Raw genomic sequence first — 21,767 nt, 5'->3', positions numbered from 1 at the left:
TGCAACTTTATAAAGATTGGCAAATAGGTGATAAGAACCACAAGCTCTTCCAGACACCAGAAAAGAGACTCTAACCCAGTCACAGACATTTTATTATTTAAAAAAAAAGAAAAAAAATGTAGCATAGGAGAAAGACTCAAAGGAACAAAATTTCACAGTTCGGCTCAACCCAAAATTAAACCACCCTGGAATCCAGCATGGAGTGCGCTGTAAAATTTTAAATGGGATATTTTTCAAAAAGCAAACTATTTTGTAATACAAAAATTTGGGATTTGCTAAATGAAGACCATTTCTCTCCAAAGCAATCTGAGAAGACTGAAGCAGACATAAGAATTACTACTAGATACTAATGAGATACATGACCTTAAGGTGGCCAGTTATATGAATCTTACCTTGGAGACCAAAGCTGGATTTTGTATACTTGAATTGTAACTTAGTTGAAAAAAGAAATACATTTCTCTTTCAACTCCTTTTTTTTTCCTCAGAATGACTCTTGTATGCCTATACCCAACTATTATGATTTCTGTGTCTTATATTCAACTTTGTCATTTTGGACCCTGCCCCCAGATGAATTTGAATTGCACAGGTTACCTGTTTCCTTCTTCATCGATGAAGAACATATTCCCTAAAAGTGACACGGGCCTAGATGACCTGAAGCTGATATGACAAGTGAATTCCTTATTTGTGCCATCTGATGAAAGAACAATATTTTGACCTTCTGGAAACTGTACAGAAAAAGGGTAAATCCTGTCACCATCTTCAAGTTCAAGCTCTGGAAGTTCAACTTGAATTCGTGACTGCCTGTGTTAAAAATAAATAGTAATGGTGTTTGTTCTCACAGGACGGCAGTAATAAATTCGATTCACAGATTCACACATTTACAAAACTGCTTTTCACAGTTAAACACAGATGAATAACTTCAGGTTTTAAGTACAAATCAAGTGACACTAGCTCATTAAAATTCCTTTGTCATTTAGATGCTAGTTTATTTTCTGCATGTGTATCTGAACTCTTATACTGACCCACAACAGTGCAACATCTAAATGAAAAGCAACTTCTCTTCACCGCGCTACAAAAGGCTTAAATATTACTTCCTTACTTTAGGTTTCTTAAACCTAAACTTTTCATTACTATTGATTAAATTGCATTATTGTTCAAGTTAAAGCAAGTTTTAAAATAGTTATGTAATTTTAGGTTCCAGTTCTGAAACAAGATTGGCAGTCAGTCCAGGCCCATATGGAATCCTTTCAGTTCCAACCATTGAGTTACTGACAATAGACAAATCACGTGTTAAATTACTACAACTCAAACAAGGTAAGACAATAATAATATGAAGGTAAAGTTATTTTCATTAACTTGCAGCAACTTAAGAGAGTTTGCCACAGTTCTTCTGGTATTGAAATGATACCTACATAAGCATAACAAACTAATATTGCTGCTCTTTACTAACTAGGAACAGAAAAGTTGTATCTTAAGACACCAGGAAAGCATATTTCAACACACATGGACACAAGAGTGCTTGGCAAGCTTACAATATTAAGATGTGTATCAAAATGGAATAGGTGTGGTGCTGGGTTATGCTACATAATACAAAGTTTTAAAAAAGGCTCTCATAAATTTAAATAGCAAGATAAAGTGAGTGTTCCATAGCAGAATTAAAAGTCCAAGGATTATTTTTTATATTAAGTGACAGAATTAAAACGTGCTGTCCTCTTAGGTACTAAAATTTTGCTTAGGGAATTAAAAAACAGAAAACAAACCAGCAAACCAAACAAACAAGACAAAAACAAACAAACAAAAACAAACAAACACACACACCCCACAAAAAAAAAAAAAAAAAGAAACACCAGCTGTCCAAACAACAGCTATCATAATGCAAAAAAAGAAAAAAAAAAAAAGACCATAGGTTTAGCATCTGGCTAAAATTAACAATAAATTAATTTTTGTGCTATTCAAAGTAATTTCAAAAGCATCTGACAGGGTGAATTTATTAAGATGATAGTCACTTCATGAAGCAGGAACATTTTGAGCACAGAACATGGGCTTGTTGAATGTACAGCAAAGATAATTACATTAATTTTCTCTTAAGTAGATAGACTCTTTCCTGTGCTGAACAGAAAATTAATTCCATACATTCACAAACAAAAATTAACTCAATTTTAAGAAGATAATAAAAACCATGAAATATGCAGGATTTCTGTAATAAACTTTTAAATATATTTTTACCTTAAATAATCTTGTGGAATGATAATGATGGCTGATTCAGTTTCCATATCCAGAGGAACTGGCATCAACATTAAAAAAGGAGGATCAAAATTTATTTTTGGTGACTTTACAATGCCAGACAATTTTATTTTGTAACATGATGGATTACCATTTAGGTACAGTGACATTTCAGATGTGTATGTTCCAGGACAAGCTGTTAAAAAGGTTTTAAAAAAAAAAATACAAAGCACAAAATTATATAACCACAAATACATAGAACTGAAAGATTTATGGTAAGAGTCTTTTTAGCTTTTTTTTTAAAAGAAACAGCTTCTTACTCTTCTTACTTATATGTAGCTTAACATATAGTAAATTAAGAATTATTTAGGAATGCTTAGAACACTTGCCTGTAATAAACTAGAAATCCTTTTTTTTTTTTTAATTTGTTGGAATTTTTTTCTTACACGCTTGCAAGAAAAGGTGTTCAAGTTACTCCCATATACAAGCTTGACAGTCTACTGTCCTATCCCTGTGCTCTAACTAAACCACATTTCTGATATTCTATCTTCATACTTATGTATGACATATGGCAAAGGGAAGTGAAAAGCTATAATCAATAAATGGCATAGAGATGGAAGGCCATGAAGGAAGCAAGCTAGAGGAGCACATATCAGTATCAAAAGATATGCAATTTTAAAAGTACATATTAATATTCTTGTATTAACCATAGTTCCAAAGCTAAACCTTCAAAAGTTAGGAAAGAATAGTGTTAAGCTTTCCTCATACAAACTTTTCATCCATACTATACATAAGAATTCTAATAAATCCATTAACTACGTTATCACATCCATTTGCCACTGAATCCCTGAGTTGCTCAGAAGGCAGAACAGACAGTGCTTATTCTGCAGTGTTGATAATTCTTTGTGTGACTCCACATACTTAGTAACATCAAAATTCTGCATAATATATAAGCCAATAATTTAGTCCTTCTGTCAGAAACATCAGGATGTTGTGATACTGTCCTCATTTTAAACAGACACGAAGAGAAAAAAGGAAATTACTTCAGTAAGTTTTGTGTGTTAGTGTGTAATACCTAAGAATAATGTTTTCAGGATATTTGATCTTAAATAAATCACTTTGAAACTAATAAGAATTACATCCTCAGCTAACAGCCGAAGTCATGAGTTTATTCTATTAATCACATTTTTCACAACTACTGATAAAGTTTATGCTGCTGTTACCATTCTGACATATCACCACTAATTTCTATAGGCCAAACAACAAGCAGTCCAGCAGATGTGAAGGGTTTCCTTAAGGAGATTTGATTGTATTTACAAATGTGCCAATCTAAACTTGCCAAGGGCTAACAAAGCCTGTAGAATTTTATGGGAAATTTCCACTTTGTATTTTCTAAATATTTAGTATGGGAAATAAGCATTCAGTACCTTACCTTAGAAAAAAATCTGAATAAAGTGGCACAACTTCTGAAAGTGCATAGGTTCATATATTCATTAGCTGCTTCATTTTCAGTCTAATTTGCACTAGAAAGCCAATCCAGTTCAGAGTGCCTAACTCCATGGCACGCTATCCTGGGACTATACTTATGCACATTTCTTCTTAATAGAAACAAACAGATTATATTTCTGCAGAAAGCTCTTCTCCCAGTACTGCTCTTACACTTCTGGAGGAGAAATATTTCAAGTCCCCACACCTTCTACTCTACCTGTTTCAGCTGCAATTTAAACTAGCTTTTTCTACTAGATTAAACAGCAACGTCTTTAAGGATGTCCAGATTTACTGTTCCTCTCTAGCAGCACAAATCAAATTTTATTTTTTTTATTTTATTTTTTAACCCCCAGAAATCTTAACTGCATAATAGCATGTTTTCTGATCTTTTAAGAGTGTGTGGGAAGAACGGAAAATCAACATCTGCTTTTCTCACCCTCTTCACTTTGTATAAGATTGTTATTCAGTTCCTACATTTGTCTCCCAAATAAACATTGTTAGTTTAGTTGCCTTGGTCTTTCCAATAACTCATGCTTTATTGCATGTATACACCATCAGCATAAATGTGTGCCAGTGAAGAAACAGCATACATTCAAATACAGACTTCAAAGCAGAAAGCTCAGAGGTAGTTAAAGGTAATCCCTACAAAAATGAAGGAAAAAAAAGAAAATCAAAAGAAAACTAATCATTCCTCCACAGAAACTATTAAAGGGTGTAGTTATTTAGCTTCTTATTGTTACAGAAAATAGAACCGAGAAGATGAAGGTCATGATGGTCATTTGTGCCCATTATTTAATCATCATGTCTTCTAGAGTCACTGAACTGTTAACTCATGGGTGCATTTGTGAGTATTTTTCCACACAAGATCCCAGAGCACAAATTTACTGTAACTTACTACATTGCAGATAAGTTTTTTTCATATCACAATAAGTTATAGTAAAAATTTTCATATATTGTTAATGCATTATACTATAGTAGAGCAGAAGAGAATCATATTAATACACCTTTAGCTCTTGAGAACATTAAATGCCGTATACTTTTTTTTACAGATGGCATTATATTACCACACATTATATAAACTCTCATGTATAATTTAAAATTGTAGCTTATTAGAGCATTTTGCACTCACATTATTATAAATGTTGCAGCGTATTTAAACAGATTACTGTAATGTACACTCAAAGTTCACTTTAAGGTTTGTTTACCCCCAAATACTACAACTTCACAGTATAAACCTAGAGAGGTGATTAGCGCGGCATACTCATTAACTAGGTCTCCTGTGTGGGTTTTGATGTATCTAATGCTTTCTTACAAAAAAGAACAATTATATGCAGTAGAAGTATAGCACAAGTTGATTATAAACGATGGGAAAATACTTAGAACATGGAATTAAGGGCAATTGATTTTTACAGTTATTTATGATTTTCTGTAAATAAGAGATATTGGAACACAGCAAAAATACAAACAACTCCAAATTACAATTATCAGTCATATTTATGTATATATACATTTGCATTTACAAATACAATTTATTCAGTAATTCAAAACATAGGCTTTTTTTTTTTTTTGAATGCTGCTCTCTGCTTCACAGTCTGCAACATGCAAGAAATTTTAGTATGTTCTCATGACATTAAGACCTAAATGGAACAACCATCATGTGGATGATCATGCAGGCTATTATCACATGATCCCTCCCCAGCTGCTGTACAAAATAGTATTAGACTTTTTTTTTTTTAACTTCTTCAGTCTTAAATGCTAGAGCAGTACTTAGAATAATAAGACAAGGAGACCACATGTTCAGCTGGACCCCAAAAATCACCAGATATCTGGAAATACAGATTTATTCTATTTACCTACCAAGTCTAACTTTGCCCTGAGCAATTTTCTTTTCTATGCTATACACATAATCAATGCAAAAATGCAGCTATTATATCTCCTATTAGAGGAATATGTTTCCTAAATTCAAAGCAGACAAAAATGTTTATACGTGTTCTTCACAAGTGATTATGTTAATATGACCCTCAATTATTCTAACCTCAGGCACACTTTGCAAAAATATCTATTAGAATACCTAAATTACAACATTATTTTGTAGGCTTTATTATCTGAAGCATTGCAGAAAAAAAAAAAACTGATTGAAAGCAAAGTAGAAATTTATGAAAGGAGAAAAAAAATGGTTAAAAGTAATGGTGTTACAGTAAACTACATGTGTATTTTTTAATTGCATCTCAAGGAACAACAGAAGGCTATGAGCATTTGTTTTTCCACTTCCCAACCTTCTATATTTCTGTTCTTTTTTCATCTACATACTTATTCCAAAGGCCTGGCATCATAATATGGTTCTGTCCCTAGACTTTACCATATTTTTAGAAGCAACCCATTGTTGAGTTGCATCTCAACATTTTCTCAAAATTCAGAAATTTACCCAAAGCCTTTCTTCTGTCTAGACACACTTCCTAGACATGCTTTGAGTAGATCCTTACTTCATAAGTAAACTGATATATTCCAAGTCCATATTTCTAAACTGAACATCTGAAAAGAGATACCTTCAAGATTTTTCTCCTAGAGTGTCTGTTTTGTCAAATGATTTTGTCATCCTGCTCCCACTGTTTAACCTCCTTTGATTTTTTCTATTCTAACATTTTCTTACATCCTCGGACAATATTTTTCATCCAATTTACCTAGTATCCTTGGATTTTTTATTTCATATTGCTCCCAAACCAAATTCTTTAACAAAAATTTTCCTCTATTTTATTTTGACAACCTCCACAAGTTATGACTAAAAACTGATTGATGACCTGCATATATGAGATGAAGATGAGATCACACCATCTGGTTCCAAACTCAAGGATTACACAAAGTAGAAAATAGAACCTACCTGCTAAGAAATCTTTATTGCATTGAACACATTTTTATGGTCGTTTCATAAACGTGTGGTTCAGAGTGAAAAAACAGGGGGGTTCCTATTTGCTTTGGAGTAACATAGGCAAAAAAGGAGACAAAGACAGATACAAGCTCTAAACACTAGTGGAAGGCTGAGCAAAAATAAGTGGCATTTAACTTTCTTCTAGCAAATTTTTTCTAGCAGTTCAATTTGTAATAATACCTAATTTAACAGTGTAAATTAAATACAGATTTCTAAAAGGCCAGCTCAGAAGTGCAAGAACTACAACCACAGATAATGACTGGGTCAGAAAACTTCCAGATATTATATGCACAAAGAAATATTACTTCAGAAAAGTCAGAATTTGCTATTCAAAACAAAAATTATGAGGATTTAAAACAAATGGCCTTCTAAATAATTCTGAAAAAAACCATTATATATTCATTACTTTTCCACCTCATGAAGCAAAATCACAAGTTGATGTGATTTTTCCTCAACCACAAGTTGAAGAAAAAAGCTACCAACAAGGCATAAAATATGGAAAAATATTTTGAAGTACAGAAACCTCTGTATTATATATATACTGCTCTTGCACATTCGCAACACGTTTGCATAGCAACATTTGATACAGTCTCAATTCATCATACAGAATCATTGTGATACTCTTGTACCTATAATTATTTATTTTTTTTTATTATTTATAACTCCATCAAATTGTTCTCAGTGCTTAACTGAGACTATAGATTTCAATCCTGTCAAAAAGAATAGCAGCAACATCTTTCTTTAGGACAGGGATGCTCACTTGCTGACTCAGGATCAGATCCAATGACAAAACAACTTTTCTTCCCCTTGAGAATGCTGGGGCCACAAAACTAGGTCATTTAAAACTGTCAAAACAACGCAGTTCTGCAGTCATGAGCTGCATATGCTGGTGGGCTTTAGCATTATATTACTCTCTGCCCTAAACACTTGACTGGAAATAATCCTAATACTCATGTTCTGCCATTTCTCTTCTGGTGTATGTGGTTGATCACCATCTTCTTGTACGCTCCCGAGTTTTGTTAGAAATCTATTTGACTTTTTTTTGTTAGGGTTTGGTCGCCTGAGCAGACTAGTCAGAAAATATAATTTTGTATCTCACTGAGGCAGGAAATTTCCATTCTAATCTAAATTATAACTAAAAAAAAAAAAAAACCACACACATTGCAAGTACTCTTGGAAGGCTTTAGTGTCCAAGTCTGAAAACCCAAATGCATATGAAGGATCAGTACTGAAAATGATTCAGCTATCCCAGCCTTTGATGCTTTATATGTGCAAACCAGACTTTTCAAACAATGCGACCAAGTGATCCCATGCATTTTATTAGGTCTGTACCTGTCTTATTTTCTCAGAACCATAACAAACCTTTCTTCTGGCATTTCAGTTTGTCAACTGGAAGTTAATCAAAACAAGTGCTAGCTATGATTCATCACAAAAAGCCATTTAAACAAATCTATGAAAATGGCATATTGGCCAAACTATCTGTAGAAGAATTTAGAAAATTACTTACATGGGCAGAAAGATACACGAATACTGATTTTTTCTCCTGGATCAAGAAATCCAGTCTGCAGACTAAATTTAAAAATACCATCTTCCATACTTTTGCTTGCATCATCACAATTCAATGTCCATGTCAGCTGCTGCCTTGAGATATTCTTCAGGTCAAGGTTCTGTAAATATTTGCAGAAAAAGGAGGATATGATGAAAGACAGACAGCAGCAAACATCATGATACTTTTCATATTGCTCTATCATAGAATCATAGAATAATTTGGGTTGGAAGGGACCTTAAAGACCATCTAGTTCCAACCCCATAGCCACAGGAAGGGACACCTCCCACTAGACCAGGTTGCTCTAAGCCCCATCCAACCTGGTCTTGATGACCTTTAGTGATGGAGCACCTACAACCTACAACTTCCCTGGGAAACCTGTTCCAGTGTCTCACCATACTCATAGTGAAGATGCTCTTCCTTATCCCTAACCTAAATCTACCTTCTCCCAATTTGAAGCCATTACCCCTTGTCCTATCACTACAAACCCTTTTAAAAAGTCCTTCCCCAGTTTGCTTGCAGGTCCCCTTCAGATACTGGAAGGCCTCAATAAGGTCTCCCTGGAGCCTTCTCTTCTCCAGGCTGAACAAAACAACCCCAACTCTCTCAGCCTGCCCTCGTAGAAGAGGTGGGTCCAACCACATGATCCTCTTCATGGGCCTCCTCTGGACCTGCTCCAACAGGTCCATGTCCTTCCTATGCTGGGGGCTTCGGAGCTTGATGCAGTACTGCAGGTGAGGTCTCACAAGAGCAGAGAAGAGGGGCCATGCTTCTTCTGATGTAGCCCAGGATATGGTTGGCTTTGTGGCCTGCACTCACACATTGTTGGCTCATGTTGAGCTTGCTATCAACCAGAACCACCAAGTCTTTCTCCTCTGGACTATTCTCAATTCATACTTTGCCCAGCCTGTATTTGCCCCAACTGAGGTGCAGGACCTTGCACTTGGCCTTGTTGATCTTCACGAGGTAGGCATGTGCCCACCTCTCAAGCCTGCCAAGTTCCCTCTGGATTGCATCCCTTCCCTCCAATGTGTCAAATGCACCACACAGCTCGGTGTCATTCACAAACATTTTTAATTTCCACATAAAGTCTTTGGGAATTCAAAAAAATAAATTACATTATGGTGTGTTTTGCACTTTCTCTGTTCCAAAATAGAATGGCTGTGACCAAATATCCTGATGAAATGCTGGGGTTTGAACCCCAAGCCCTGAATTAAGGTTGACATATGGGTGATTCCCACAGCCCTTCATAAAGAGGTGGTGAGTTTGCCTTATAGCTTCCCCCCAGGCTGTGGCCGGGCCTGCCGGGAGAGCGCTCAACGGGGTCCCGCACTGAGTTGACAAAGGTCAGGTGTCTGCTTAGGGATAAAAGCTGGGACCACTTGCAGGGAGTCAGGGGCATCTGCTCTGTGGAGTGCACTTCACAGAGCTTCCTGGTTGAGGAATGACCTCCTGACCCTCCCTGGAAGTAGGTCCTGGTCAGGTTAGACCTTTGCAAATGTGGGCTAGGGGAGAGAGAAATATGTGGCCATCTTTATCTTATGTGATTAACTTGTTGACTTTGGTTCTTTATTTGTTGCATCTATTGTCGGTTGTGTGGTATCGTTGTTGGGGTCATTGGGGGTGATGTTGATTATGTGTGAGCTAATTGACTTATTTATACCCCCGGTGATCATCCATGTAGTGACCTTTCTATGTTCAAAACAGTTGAGTTACTGGTTTGTCTTCCTGCTGGCTGTGTCATTTTTGCTAGGCCTACTAATTGGCAAAACACTTGCTTAGTCCCTCTTTTGCATTAAGCCCTAAATCAAGACGAGGAGCTTTTGAGGAGATTCCAGCTGGCACAGATCAGTACCACACTAGATACTGGGACAGCAATTTAACTATATGGACCATCACGGCATATCAATTGCATTTCTGCACACCACTGTCTGGTTTACTAGTACAGGCAAAGGCAGAAAAGCTCTGGAAGCAAGCTATTTCTTACACAATTCATGGTCAGTTTCTCATGGTGCCCACATATACCAGACAGTGAGGACAAGCACAATTTTTATTATTCAAAAACCTTCTAGTGAACAGAAGACAAACATAAAATGAAAAACTGAACAAAATGACAATAAGAAAACTTACATATTCAAACCACATATTTGGAACATGACTGAATTTTGAGTTCCAGATCTGTATTCTTTTTCCCAGTCATTTTTGAATAATTAAAATCTATAGCCAAGAATAACTATAACAAAACTTGTGATTACATACCTGAGAATTCAGACTTTCATCAGCAATATTGAAATGGGTGCCATTGGAATGTTGTGCAAATTTAAGTTCCATTGAGGAGAACTCCAATGGTGATCTAAGTACTATTGGAAAAAATAATCTAGAGATGTTTATGCAGCATTACTTTGACAATTTCTTCAAAGTCCCTTCATGAAATCATTGCTTCTGCACATGTTTAACAGAAATTTTTCTCCCCTTGTTTTAAAGTTGTATTTTCTTTCCCACACTATATACATAATTACAGTAATTTAACTTTCTGTCTTATTATGACCTTTAGTCACATTAAAGTTATCTAAATTTTGTATCTACCAGGTTTATTATATCTCTCCTTCATAAAAAGATGCTATAAACAGAGAGCCGCATGATCTTCCTAATGTAAAGGAATACATTTATATTTGTGACAGTAATCATCAGGAAAGACTTGAAAGGTTTTATAAAAAAACAGCACCTCTCTTAAGTTTCTTTGTTCCAGCTATATGAAATTATCACAGAGGCTGATGTTTGAAATGAGGATTTAGAAAAAAAAAACAAGATACATGTTCCCACAGTGTCCTTAAAAACTAAGTTTGTTTCACACTTGGTGAGGAATTGTGTTGATCAATTCTCTTCTCCCTCTAAAAAGCCCAGAAGATTTCCTAATCGCATATCTCACATTATGTAAACAACAATACCGTTTCCCTAAAGCAAAGGCATAGAAACTCCATAAACCATCTAAAACGCATATTGTTCAAAAGTAGGACCCTAATCTGCTGGAATGCTTCCACCAATATGCAACTATGTCACTCACAAAGTCCTCGCCTCTCTTAGAAACTACCCACAGAAGGAAATTACAAAAAAGGGGAAGGAGGGAAAGGAGATTATCTACCCCACAAAAAAAAAATTGTGAGACTTAGGCTTCTTTGTGGGTTGGTAGGTTTTTTTTTTTTATAATAAAAGTCAGCTCACATGATGTCATTACATTGATAATATATCCTCTTCCTTTGTGTCTGGCTGACGAAGGGTTTGTGTCTTTTCCAATTGAGTTTTGCGGTTTGGTTTCAGGGGGATTTTTCCTCTTTCAGTGCTTTCTTACATACTGATAAGCATTCTCCAAGGGAAAAGCCTTACAAGTATTTAAGAGACCTGCTTTACTTCCCTTGTGCTGAACGAGTCTGCAAATTTTGTTTTTAAACACGCTCAAAAGATCCATGGTGGATTGAAAACATATTGACTACACTGAAGGTAAAAGACTGGGTTGACTACTCTTGAGATTATTGTGATTCTTTGTCAGGGTGAACACTCCCAAGTACAAACATTGGATATAAGCTATTGATTCAAGTGCCAACTGCACTGTCCTGTGCAGTCTGAATCCCAGTCAATCACAGAACTGTAACAGGGCAAACGAGGAAAAAAAATTATGAGTGGAAAACAAATGTGTCCTAAAGCACAAAGTACTGAGAATTTGACATATTTGTCTTACCCACTTTTAGTTTTGAAAGCAACAATCTGAAGGGATGAATCAATAACAGACAATTTTCAAGTGTTCAGAATGTAATAAAATTATCAGGTTCTTTTTTAACAACAAAAATAATCTGTCTAGTTGTCTGTATCTGTATGATTATGTGAAATACTCAGTGATTTATTTAGACTTTTCTCCCTCCTCCCAGCCCATCAAAATTCCCAGTAAGAATGCAGTTCCAATACTCAATTGAAATAGAAGCCACACTATTTTTTCAACTACCTCTAACAACTGAAATTATTACATATTCACTTTAGCACTGTAATTATTTGATGCTGGCTTATACTGGTATTTTCAAGAAATTCTATGTGGCAGAAGTACAAATTTCTGCTAAGATTTAAATAAGATTGACATTTATTAGTGAGACTTATTGACTGTATCATAATTCCTTATTCCATTATTCATAATAAGGAAACAGGAAATAAATATTTTCTTTTTTTCTTCAGGTTACATAAATCACTTCTGCACTAAAAGTCTGCCACCTTGACTCATTATGCCATCAAAAACATGCTTTCTAATAATCTCCCATACACATGCATTCCTCTTTATTCTACGCATTCTTAAACTTTCACTCCCTGTTGTCCTCAACTAAATATATTTAGAAATCTTTAATATTAATTTACTTCCACCACAGGATCTTAAGAAGGTCTCTTGGATTTTTTTCACTCTAAAAAGATCTCAAAAGGAAGACTTAAATTAAAGCCCTACAGTGGAAAAAAAAGAAAATAAGAAAACAAACACAGATAAAAACTAACAAATTAGAGTTGCTTTTACCCCCACATTGTGCACTTAATTTGCCAAGCCTCCTTCAGTGCTCTGAAGATGTTTTAATACTACACAAACATAATTCCATGAAGACACTCAGCACTTAAATGGTGACTAGATATTAAAAACTGAGATGAGGAAATCTAGTGGATTCAAGTACTTGCAATATGTAGGTCTATATGACTATAAAGATCAGACAGGAAATTAATGAAAACCACAAATTATTTCTAAGGAAAGCAGAGACAAACCCTGCAAGATACCAATTTCTTACTGCAGGCAAAAGGCCTATAAAATTGCCATTAACAAACTCTGACAGGCCAGAAGAGTACACTTCTCCACATAAAAACAAAGAGAAGCAAATGGGCTAAATTTCCACCAGTTCTCTCAGATAGGATCAGGTCCAATTAGAGGCATTTTAAAGAAGTTTGATATACAGGTAGAGCTCCTAGTTTTGACAGGGTAAGACTAAAAAATGAATATAAATGGCACATTACTTTTCTGCTCTTTTGAGATGAGCAGCTGTAAGTACTGGGGTCTGCACAATAAGATCTACAACCATTAATGAATGAGTAGAAACAAAAATAAGTTATGGTGAACTATTTTTTACATAAAGCAAGTGGCTATCTAAAAAATTAAATCAGATTTTTCTTAGCATGTTATAATTATGTATAGGAAGTTCAGCTTTACACATATTTAAAAATACAGATCAAAGCACAAAAAGTTGCCAATTGTCCAAGAAATTTCAAAATTATACAAATATCCATCAAATGTCAGTTAAGGAGCAATTCTCTGTGATTAGAATACATGCAAAAACATCTCTACAAATTTAAGTCTCCATCAGCTGCTTAAGTCCTTAGTTTACCTACCAACTGCTTTAACTCTAACAGATGGAAGAGCCACAGCCACCGCAGGTGGCCGAGGAGCAACAACATCCTTTACAGATCCAACAGAAGCTGCAGGTCCAAGGCTTGGCCAAGTCGATGGCAAGTCACCCCGAGGAGCATTAACGGAAAGAGTGAAGTCATACACTGCCACCTGCAGGACAAAAACATCAGAGTGGTCAGTTTCCCAAAGACATTTTAGATACTTCTTCAATTATCTGAGCAGTATTACTATATCAGAGGATTGCTTGAAATTAATTACAGCCCTAATCATGATCTTAGTAGGACGGCAGTTTATTAGCACCCAGTACCAGCCCTTTAAGTAAACACTGGCCAGCCATTCTTCTCCCCCCACCATGAAAAAAACTGTATGCAAAAAGTATCAGTTATCAGCACAGATACAAACAAGGCTTCTGGTAGGTAAACCACTGTGTTGTGCTTCTCTCCAATCACTCTCTTGAGAGAAAAAAGATTGGAGCAGTGGCCTAAATGCATAAGCACAAGCAAAGGCGAAGAGAACAAAGCTACATAAATTAATAAAGCCTTTCTCAAACAATGAAAAGATCAGCTGTTATGATATACCCAGCATAAACAAAATGGGTTCTAAGATCAAGGTGGAGCATGACTTAAAATCAAGACAATTCAGAAAAGAAAAAAAAAAAATCATAAAGACTTTGTCATTGAACACCACTGAATTCCAGGAGTCTAAATTCCAGTGATCTTGATTCTACTTTTCTATCTGCAATCACATCCCCAAAGAAGTGGAGGTCTTAAAAGACTGCACATTTTATACAATATCCTCTTTTTCTTTTCAACAGACTGTGCTCTTGAGAATCCAAATTCATTTCACAGTGCACTTTCAAGGAGAGATTTCTTGCCTCTCACTCTCTTTCCAAGGATCATACTAGAGCAGTATGTTCTCCAGACAAAAAGGTATGGATAACCATAACAAAGGTAATGGAAGAAAAAAACAAAACTTCTGCACTGAAACCCCTGTTAGAGTCCTTCAAATTCTGTTTTCACCTTGAAGGCCACTGAAGTCTCCAGAAAGAACTGTGGCGTATAAAATCTGCATGCTGCTTAGAATTAGCAGTAAAACCAGCTTACAAAGAACGTATGAATCATTTAAAAGATTTTTCAAAACTACAGAAAATAGTGCATCATGCTTCACTTTCACATATGTGGCAGTGAGTAGAATATGTAAATGGCAGGAAAGGAAAAAAAAAAATAAATTTTGAGCTAAGCTGAGACAGAATCAACCCACAGCTTAGACAATGATAAGCAAGCATGCAGCAGTTGGAGTGTCTGGAGTTCCAGCAGAGCTTGTAACACACAGTTACAAACTCCTGGTGAGTGAGATGTGTGCTGAACCTTTGCGGAATGTTTTGTGTATTTGTGCTTAGCAAGAGGAAAGCAAGGGAAGAGGGGAAATTTTTCTAGCAAGATCACCACAGGCCCTTGAATTACGCTGGCATTTCGGATCTGATAATGATTGGATTTTATAACATAGAATTGCCATTTAAGATTTTTTTAATAATTAATGCTGAAGGTGTGTCATAAACACTGAGTAAAAATCTGCTGATCTGATTTACATAACCTTCTATTTTTAGCACCTCAAGTCACTCACATAAAATACTTCATCACTAAACATCTTCAAAATATGCTCTTGTGGCATAAACCCCACATAATTCAAAATAAGACTATAAAGACTTGTTCTTTATAGTGTGAGAAGTTCCCTTCACTTCAAAGTATGTGTGAAATACACGACTTCCTGTCTCTAGCAGTGGCTCCTTCCAGTTTTAGAGAAACAACTGACTGTCTTTTCTTATAGCAGAAAGCAATGAGCATTGTGCTTCAAGGCTGTGAAATCCATTTAAAAAAAAAAAAAAAAAGATCTTTTAAAACTTTTCTCAAAAACATGTTAGAGATAGCCTAGAGCTAAGTACATGGTTATTGAGTAATCCTGATAGTTGTTCAGATACATACGTAAGAAAGAACTGTAAAGAACCAATACCAGAGAGAGGGGGAAAGAAATACACATGACTCTCTAGATCAAGCACCTTGTACCAAGTCACAACACAGACAATCTGAAGATTCTGTCACACTTTCAGCTGTACAAGAAGTGTGCTATACTGGGTATAGTGTACCCAGCATACATTTTCAGAAGTGTAATATGCAAAATAGTATATAAGTAAGCAACATATCTCCCAAGCACTACAGGTCACTGCAAGGAGAACAAAGTGGAGCTGACTGCGCATCTCGGTGCACATCTCCGCTTCTGAGACTGCTCCCAGCCTTGGCAGCTCCCCACAGGCAGCAGGCACATCCCTATATGGGTAATTCTTAATGCTTGAAACACCATTATCGAGAATTGCAGTAAAAAAAGTGAGCTAGAAAATCCTCTCCATCCCTAGTATGTATGACATACAGAACAATATAATGACACTAAGTTTTTAAAGTTCGGTAACATCAAAATGCTTATTCTAGAACAGATATGATTACAACATTGGCTATGCAAAAAAGTACTGTCTAGTACTGCAACTGTTCTTCATCAGTGTGGTTATGTTTAGTGTGTTTAGGTTGGACAACAAAAGGTGGAATCCCTTTATCCCTCTCCCAAGGCAGCTATTCAAAATTTGGTTTTCATTCCCACTATCATGAAAATTTGGTTTAGTCTTACCATAAAATAAGGAGTTTATTTGCTAAGAACTGGCAAACAAAATCAAATACATGCAAGACACTCAATTACTTCACTACATGTAGGACATGATGGTCACTGAAAACTTATACTTGCTTTGAAATACAATGGTGCAAATTCAGAGCAAACAGAACTCATAGAAATGTATTTCTGTAATTGAGAACAAATCATAGGCCATTTGTTTCATTCGTAGGTATCTGCCTCATTAACTGCACATTAACCTGTGCTACAAATTAAACATTCTTTAAAAATTCTGCATACCTAGAAATAATTCATAGACACGTTACTGAAAAAGAACTTGAAATTTCTTTTTATTAGGACTTCACTCAGCAAGTAGAATCATTGTTTATCTTTTTATACATATTTGAAGGAAAAATTCATTTTTAATGTCTAAAATTCCATAGTAGAAAATTCTCTCTTGTAAGATTACATACTTGAAGAAATTAATGACTATTTTTTTAAAAAAATCCTCATACTAATACTGAACTTGTAGTTGTTTTTTAAATAATCAGTGAATACTTTACAGTTATTTATCTATCAAAATATTTTTCTGATGCTGCATTTAACTTCATAAACCAGAGAACAGAGGAAGGGGCAGGAAGCAAGAAGCCTAGAGAAGGCTCTTTCACAAACATTCAAGGTTGTTTATACCATTATAAGAAATATTTTTCCTGTCCTGATTTATACTAATTATGCACGTTAATTGAAAAGGATGCATCATCTGCAAAGTGGTAGTCTTAGCAATTAAAATACTTCAAAAGCAGCTTTAAAAAGGCAAGTCACGTGAAACAAAGGAGCTTTTTGTTGCGCATTTACATAGAACACCTTTCAAGTATGCCAGAAAAGGATATGATTGTGCAGGCTGCCACCAGAAGATAACAGTTCTTTAAACAAAACTGATAATCCTGCAAATTGTTATTTAGGGGGCATTTTAAAATGCATTCCATTTTTTTTAGCTAGAATTGATAAACAAATAAAAGTTGCTAATTTTAAGAAATCAGTCTGATCAAGAAAGCTCTGCTACCAAAACTCATTTGAACCTATGAAATGTATTTGACACAGAGTGCACAGTAGCTCTAAGCTCTACACTGGAGAGGGAACAGAGCTGAATGGGTTCCTCCCTCAGGCCTAAATACTCAATACACTGAGAGAAACAAAAAGGGGAACAACTACTTCATCAACTGTGACAATTAAAACGTTATTTTATATACAATTCATGCATAAAAAGTGAGCAAACTCAAGTTGTCAGATTGAGTGGAGGAATTTGAAAGTAGAAAAAAAAAAGTTATTTTCAAAAAAGGACTTTCAAAGCAGTTACTTCATTCCTATTTTTTACTAGGTACCCCAATACAATAATATATTTTAGTAACCACAGAATATGTTTTACTAATTATTATTGTAACACAGCACATATTTTCAAGTTTGAGTCAAAACTTTGCTGTGAAATGCAGGAATTATATAATTTATTCAGGAAAAGAAAAATGATATCTCCCTAAAATTACAGTACAAGTAAATTAGTAATTTATTACATTAAGTTAAAACATCTGTAAAGGATTATACTCTTGTATTTATCATGCAACAACATGCAGGCTGTTCAAATATCTCAAAGTTTTAAAAGTAACAGAATTTTTGTGTAAAGGCTGATTTTAAAGTTTATAGCACTAACAATATACAGATTCTGCAGAGATACAAGGAGAGAAAATGTACATTAGAAAAAAATAAGTTTGATACAAATTTAAACCTAACGGCCAAACCAATGGTTTATGGTATATTGTATACAGTTGCAGTATACAATATATATTCTCAACTCACCCTCGGATTTAACATGAGCTTTTCCTTAAAACATACTTAAATCTTTCATGCAGCCTAAATTCCCCAGCTTTACACCACAGATAAGCAGCTTTCCACAATGAATAATGTAACTGGTGTTCAAAGCCATCATTCAAAGCACTGAAATAAACTAAATCTTTCCCTTGTATACAGCCAAGAGATGATGCACCAGCAATATCCACAGCTGCAGATTTTCCATAGAATTCATTTCTTATACCATGAATTCTGTTCTTTCATTTTAAAAAAAAAATTACATCACTAAAAATGCCAAAAAAAAAACCCAAACCCCAAACCACCTGTCACTTCTCAAGGAAAAGCTTAAGCAATAAGCTCTGAAAGGTGTGACTTGCTCTATTTATCTCAGTCAAAGGCCCTCATAGGCTTCATTATTTCACAGCTTTGTATTTTGCCTTTTTTCCAAGATGCTGGAATATGTTATTTTCAGCAGAGTAAAAAGAAGGAAAAAAAAAAAATTCATTTTGAAGCAGTACTCTCTTGCACCTTGCTTTGCCTGCTTTTCTTACCACACTGTGCAGGACACATCTGCTAGCAGGGGGATCATCCTGCCTGGAGAAACACAGTTAACAGTGGAGGAAGGAATATAAGCAAATATTTAAAGTGACCACATGCTGCCTATTTCCCTGGCACAGAACCAAAGGAATGAGGTGTTCCTTGCTGTTACCTGGACAGGTAGCTTGCAGAAAGAGAGCCAAGGTCAAGAGGAACAGAAGCATGGCTTTTCTGAGCAGTAAAATTTAAAACTCAGTTCAAAAAATAATCACTGCTTGAAATCAATCAATAACATTATTATTTATGATTCTTAGTTTTGTCTCCGGATAGGGATGAGAGAGCTACAGCAGATATTTGGCAGTCATGTTTTTTTTTTTTTGGTTGGTTGGTTGGTGTTTTTTGTTTAATTACCAGAAAAAAAAAAATTCTGTTCAGTTCTGCAGTTAGAACCGTGCCTAGCCTACCAAATATTCAGCCAGTTAAACCTCCTTATACTGCAGTGAGAAAAAACTAAAGTGTAACTGAAGTGTCTCACAAATAAAGTAATATTGAAACAGAAGAGAGAGCAGCATATAGCCCATATACAAATATGACATTACAAAGCTTTTGCTGGTTTACCTGTTTACATAATTTTTTTTTATACTGCTTTCACTTACAGCTCTGACTTCCACAGCTAACGAACACCAAGGTTAAAGTCTCTCCAGTGAGGCAGAGAGCCCTGTCACCTCTAACACCCTCTGAGACACTGGAATATCAGGAAGGTACAGGCGGGTTGTGTCTCAGCAGCTTCCCAGACTTAGCTATAATGCATCAACTTCATTTTACCACTTAGGATATTCTCAGAATTATCTCAACAACTTGTAGATATTTTTTAAGCATGCCAACATAATTCATCACTAAGACCATCTTTTGATGTCACATGTATTTGTACATACTAAGTTTTAGTGAAAATTGTAGGAGCTATTCAGAGTTCCTATGCATTTACTTTTATTTCAGGCTTTTTGAGGCAGAAGGAAAGCTATTGCCAAGTTGATTTTTATCAGGATTCAAGATTTCACTCAAGACGAAATTACTTGAAACCTTACATTAATAATTCAAGTAGTTTTAATAAAATTTTAAACCATATAAAAATAATTTCATGCTTTTTTTGGTTGGTTGGTTGGGGGTTTTTTTATCAACACTTCTGAACTAGCAACATTTATTAATTTTTCCTTGTTCTAGTAGTTACCTTCTTAGAAATAGCATCAATATAGTGAGGTTTTGTTGGCTTACACAGTAGTGCTGACAGTAATGGCTACAACAGCAGGAAGTTTAGTGGAACCAGAAGGCAAACAGAAAAGAATGCAATTCAATGGGATACAGAAGGTTTGTAGCAGCTTTGAGGCAAGCTGGGTAAGAGCAGTTGTCCAGAAAATGGTGATGAGATCAGAGAAGCAGCTGTTCAAGTGCAGAGGCAGGAAACGGTCCTTGCAACCGTGAAACCTCAGTAAGGGAAGCTCAATATACAGAGAAGATTAGGGTCTTTTAAAGACTGGGAAATCAGGAAAGAGAAGGAAGAAACCTGGTGAAAAAAGGGGGAAATCTAGATGAAGCAGAATGCTAAAGAACTTGGATCCAATGGGGAATGTTTTAAGAATCACTAACTCCTGAGAGTTTCTGATCACAGTAAGGGATGCTGGTACCTGGATCACTTTCTTAACAGAACTATGCATTTTATTAGTATGCTACTTTACAGGAGTTAAAGAAAAGCTACAGTATCCTGGGGGTATGTGCACTTCCAGATGCTTCCTTTAGTCATGCCATACTGGGCAACACAGTGAATTTTCAAAGCTAACTTCGTTTAACATTAGCCTACTGCTGCCAGCTGCCAGTGCCGCACTCTCGGCGCTGCCGGCTTGTGGCCACCCGTGGGCTGGAAGCTGTCGGTGCAGTGCAGCAGGAGGAAGCTGTTCCCAGGCACTGACACCTGGAGCAAAGGGAAGCACTGGCTCTCCAGCGAGCTCACCCAGCACCAAGGGCAAAGGGAGACAGAAAGACTGTGAGCATGTGGAGAGAAGGGAAACAGAAACAATATAGGTTTCATTAAAGCAGCACTTACTAGCCGGTTATGAAGTATGAGGTGTCCCAGGAAAACTTCCTTTTTGAAGTTCTTTATTCCCTTACTTATGAAGGAAGTTTTTCTGTTTGCCAAAAGTTATTCTCAAGACTGGAAAACACTTAGACTCAGAGTATGAAAAATTAGAAAAGGATAATATCAGAAAACCCTATAGAGAAATCTGTAATCAATAGATGCAATATATTCTACAGATTTCATTTTTTTTTTTTTAAGATGAGCAGTCACAAAACGGATCCAGCCAAATCTAAGAACTTTTTTCCATATTTATATAATAGTTAAAGCAGACTGCCAACTCAAATAACCTTGTCTTCAGTTAAGCTACCATACCACCAAGTATCAAATGACAGTTGGAGATGTTCATCAATAATGAACAGTAATACTGAACAGTAGTTCAGATGACGAGCGACATTAAACATGAAGAACCATCTGCTATTTCAGCAGTGTTCAGAAATATTAGTTAGTCACTTGAATTTACAGCAATGTCAGTAGCAACATTTCTACTCTTAATCCATCCTGCAACTTGACAAGGAAAGAAAATAGTAATAGAGCTAACTTGTAACAATGGGAAATAGTATACTGGGAGGCAAATAAAATCTCTGTTTTGGTAACTGCAGGGAGAAGTACATTTTGGGTTTTAGAGAGTTGGTATTTCACTAGTCTGTAAGGGAGACAACTGACCTTCCATTACAGTGGAGAAAAAAGGATCACTTTTAGCAGCACTACCACCAGAGAAATCCAATGCCATAAGTAAGAACAGAGCTGTCAGAATTCAGGTTATGGCTCCCATCAATATGTATTTGGTTTAGATCTTGTTTGTAATTGTGTGATTTTAGCTACTAAGACTGAAGGGAAAAAAATAAATAAAAGCTGCATCTAGAGTGTGGAGTAGAAATACCTCTGTTAAATACTTGAAAAGACTTAAGCAAGATTGTTTTATGAAAACAAATTGAAATTGAGGCCTTAGAAGTTAAACTATTGTTACCTGTTAAATCTTATACATAGTACACAA

General features: G+C 35.6%; 1 protein-coding gene across 1 annotated transcript in view; it reads right to left on the bottom strand.

The window, feature by feature from the left end:
• The window catches only part of CHDC2 (calponin homology domain containing 2), a gene marked incomplete at both ends in the record, with an annotated part of 49,546 nt that extends 35,788 nt beyond the window's left edge, over positions 1–13,758 (bottom strand). Inside the window, 5 exons of the mRNA XM_008946545.1 lie at positions 592–801; positions 2,227–2,419; positions 8,145–8,304; positions 10,443–10,543; positions 13,590–13,758. Of these exons, the coding sequence (XP_008944793.1) occupies positions 592–801; positions 2,227–2,419; positions 8,145–8,304; positions 10,443–10,543; positions 13,590–13,758 (833 nt within the window). The remainder of the gene's footprint in view (positions 1–591; positions 802–2,226; positions 2,420–8,144; positions 8,305–10,442; positions 10,544–13,589) is intronic.
• Between the last annotated feature and the right edge of the window lie 8,009 nt (positions 13,759–21,767).

Source organism: Merops nubicus, unplaced genomic scaffold (assembly GCF_000691845.1).
Source record: "Merops nubicus isolate BGI_N331 unplaced genomic scaffold, ASM69184v1 scaffold20658, whole genome shotgun sequence".
NCBI lineage: Eukaryota > Metazoa > Chordata > Aves > Coraciiformes > Meropidae > Merops > Merops nubicus.
This window is presented reverse-complemented; position numbering and strand designations above follow the sequence as displayed.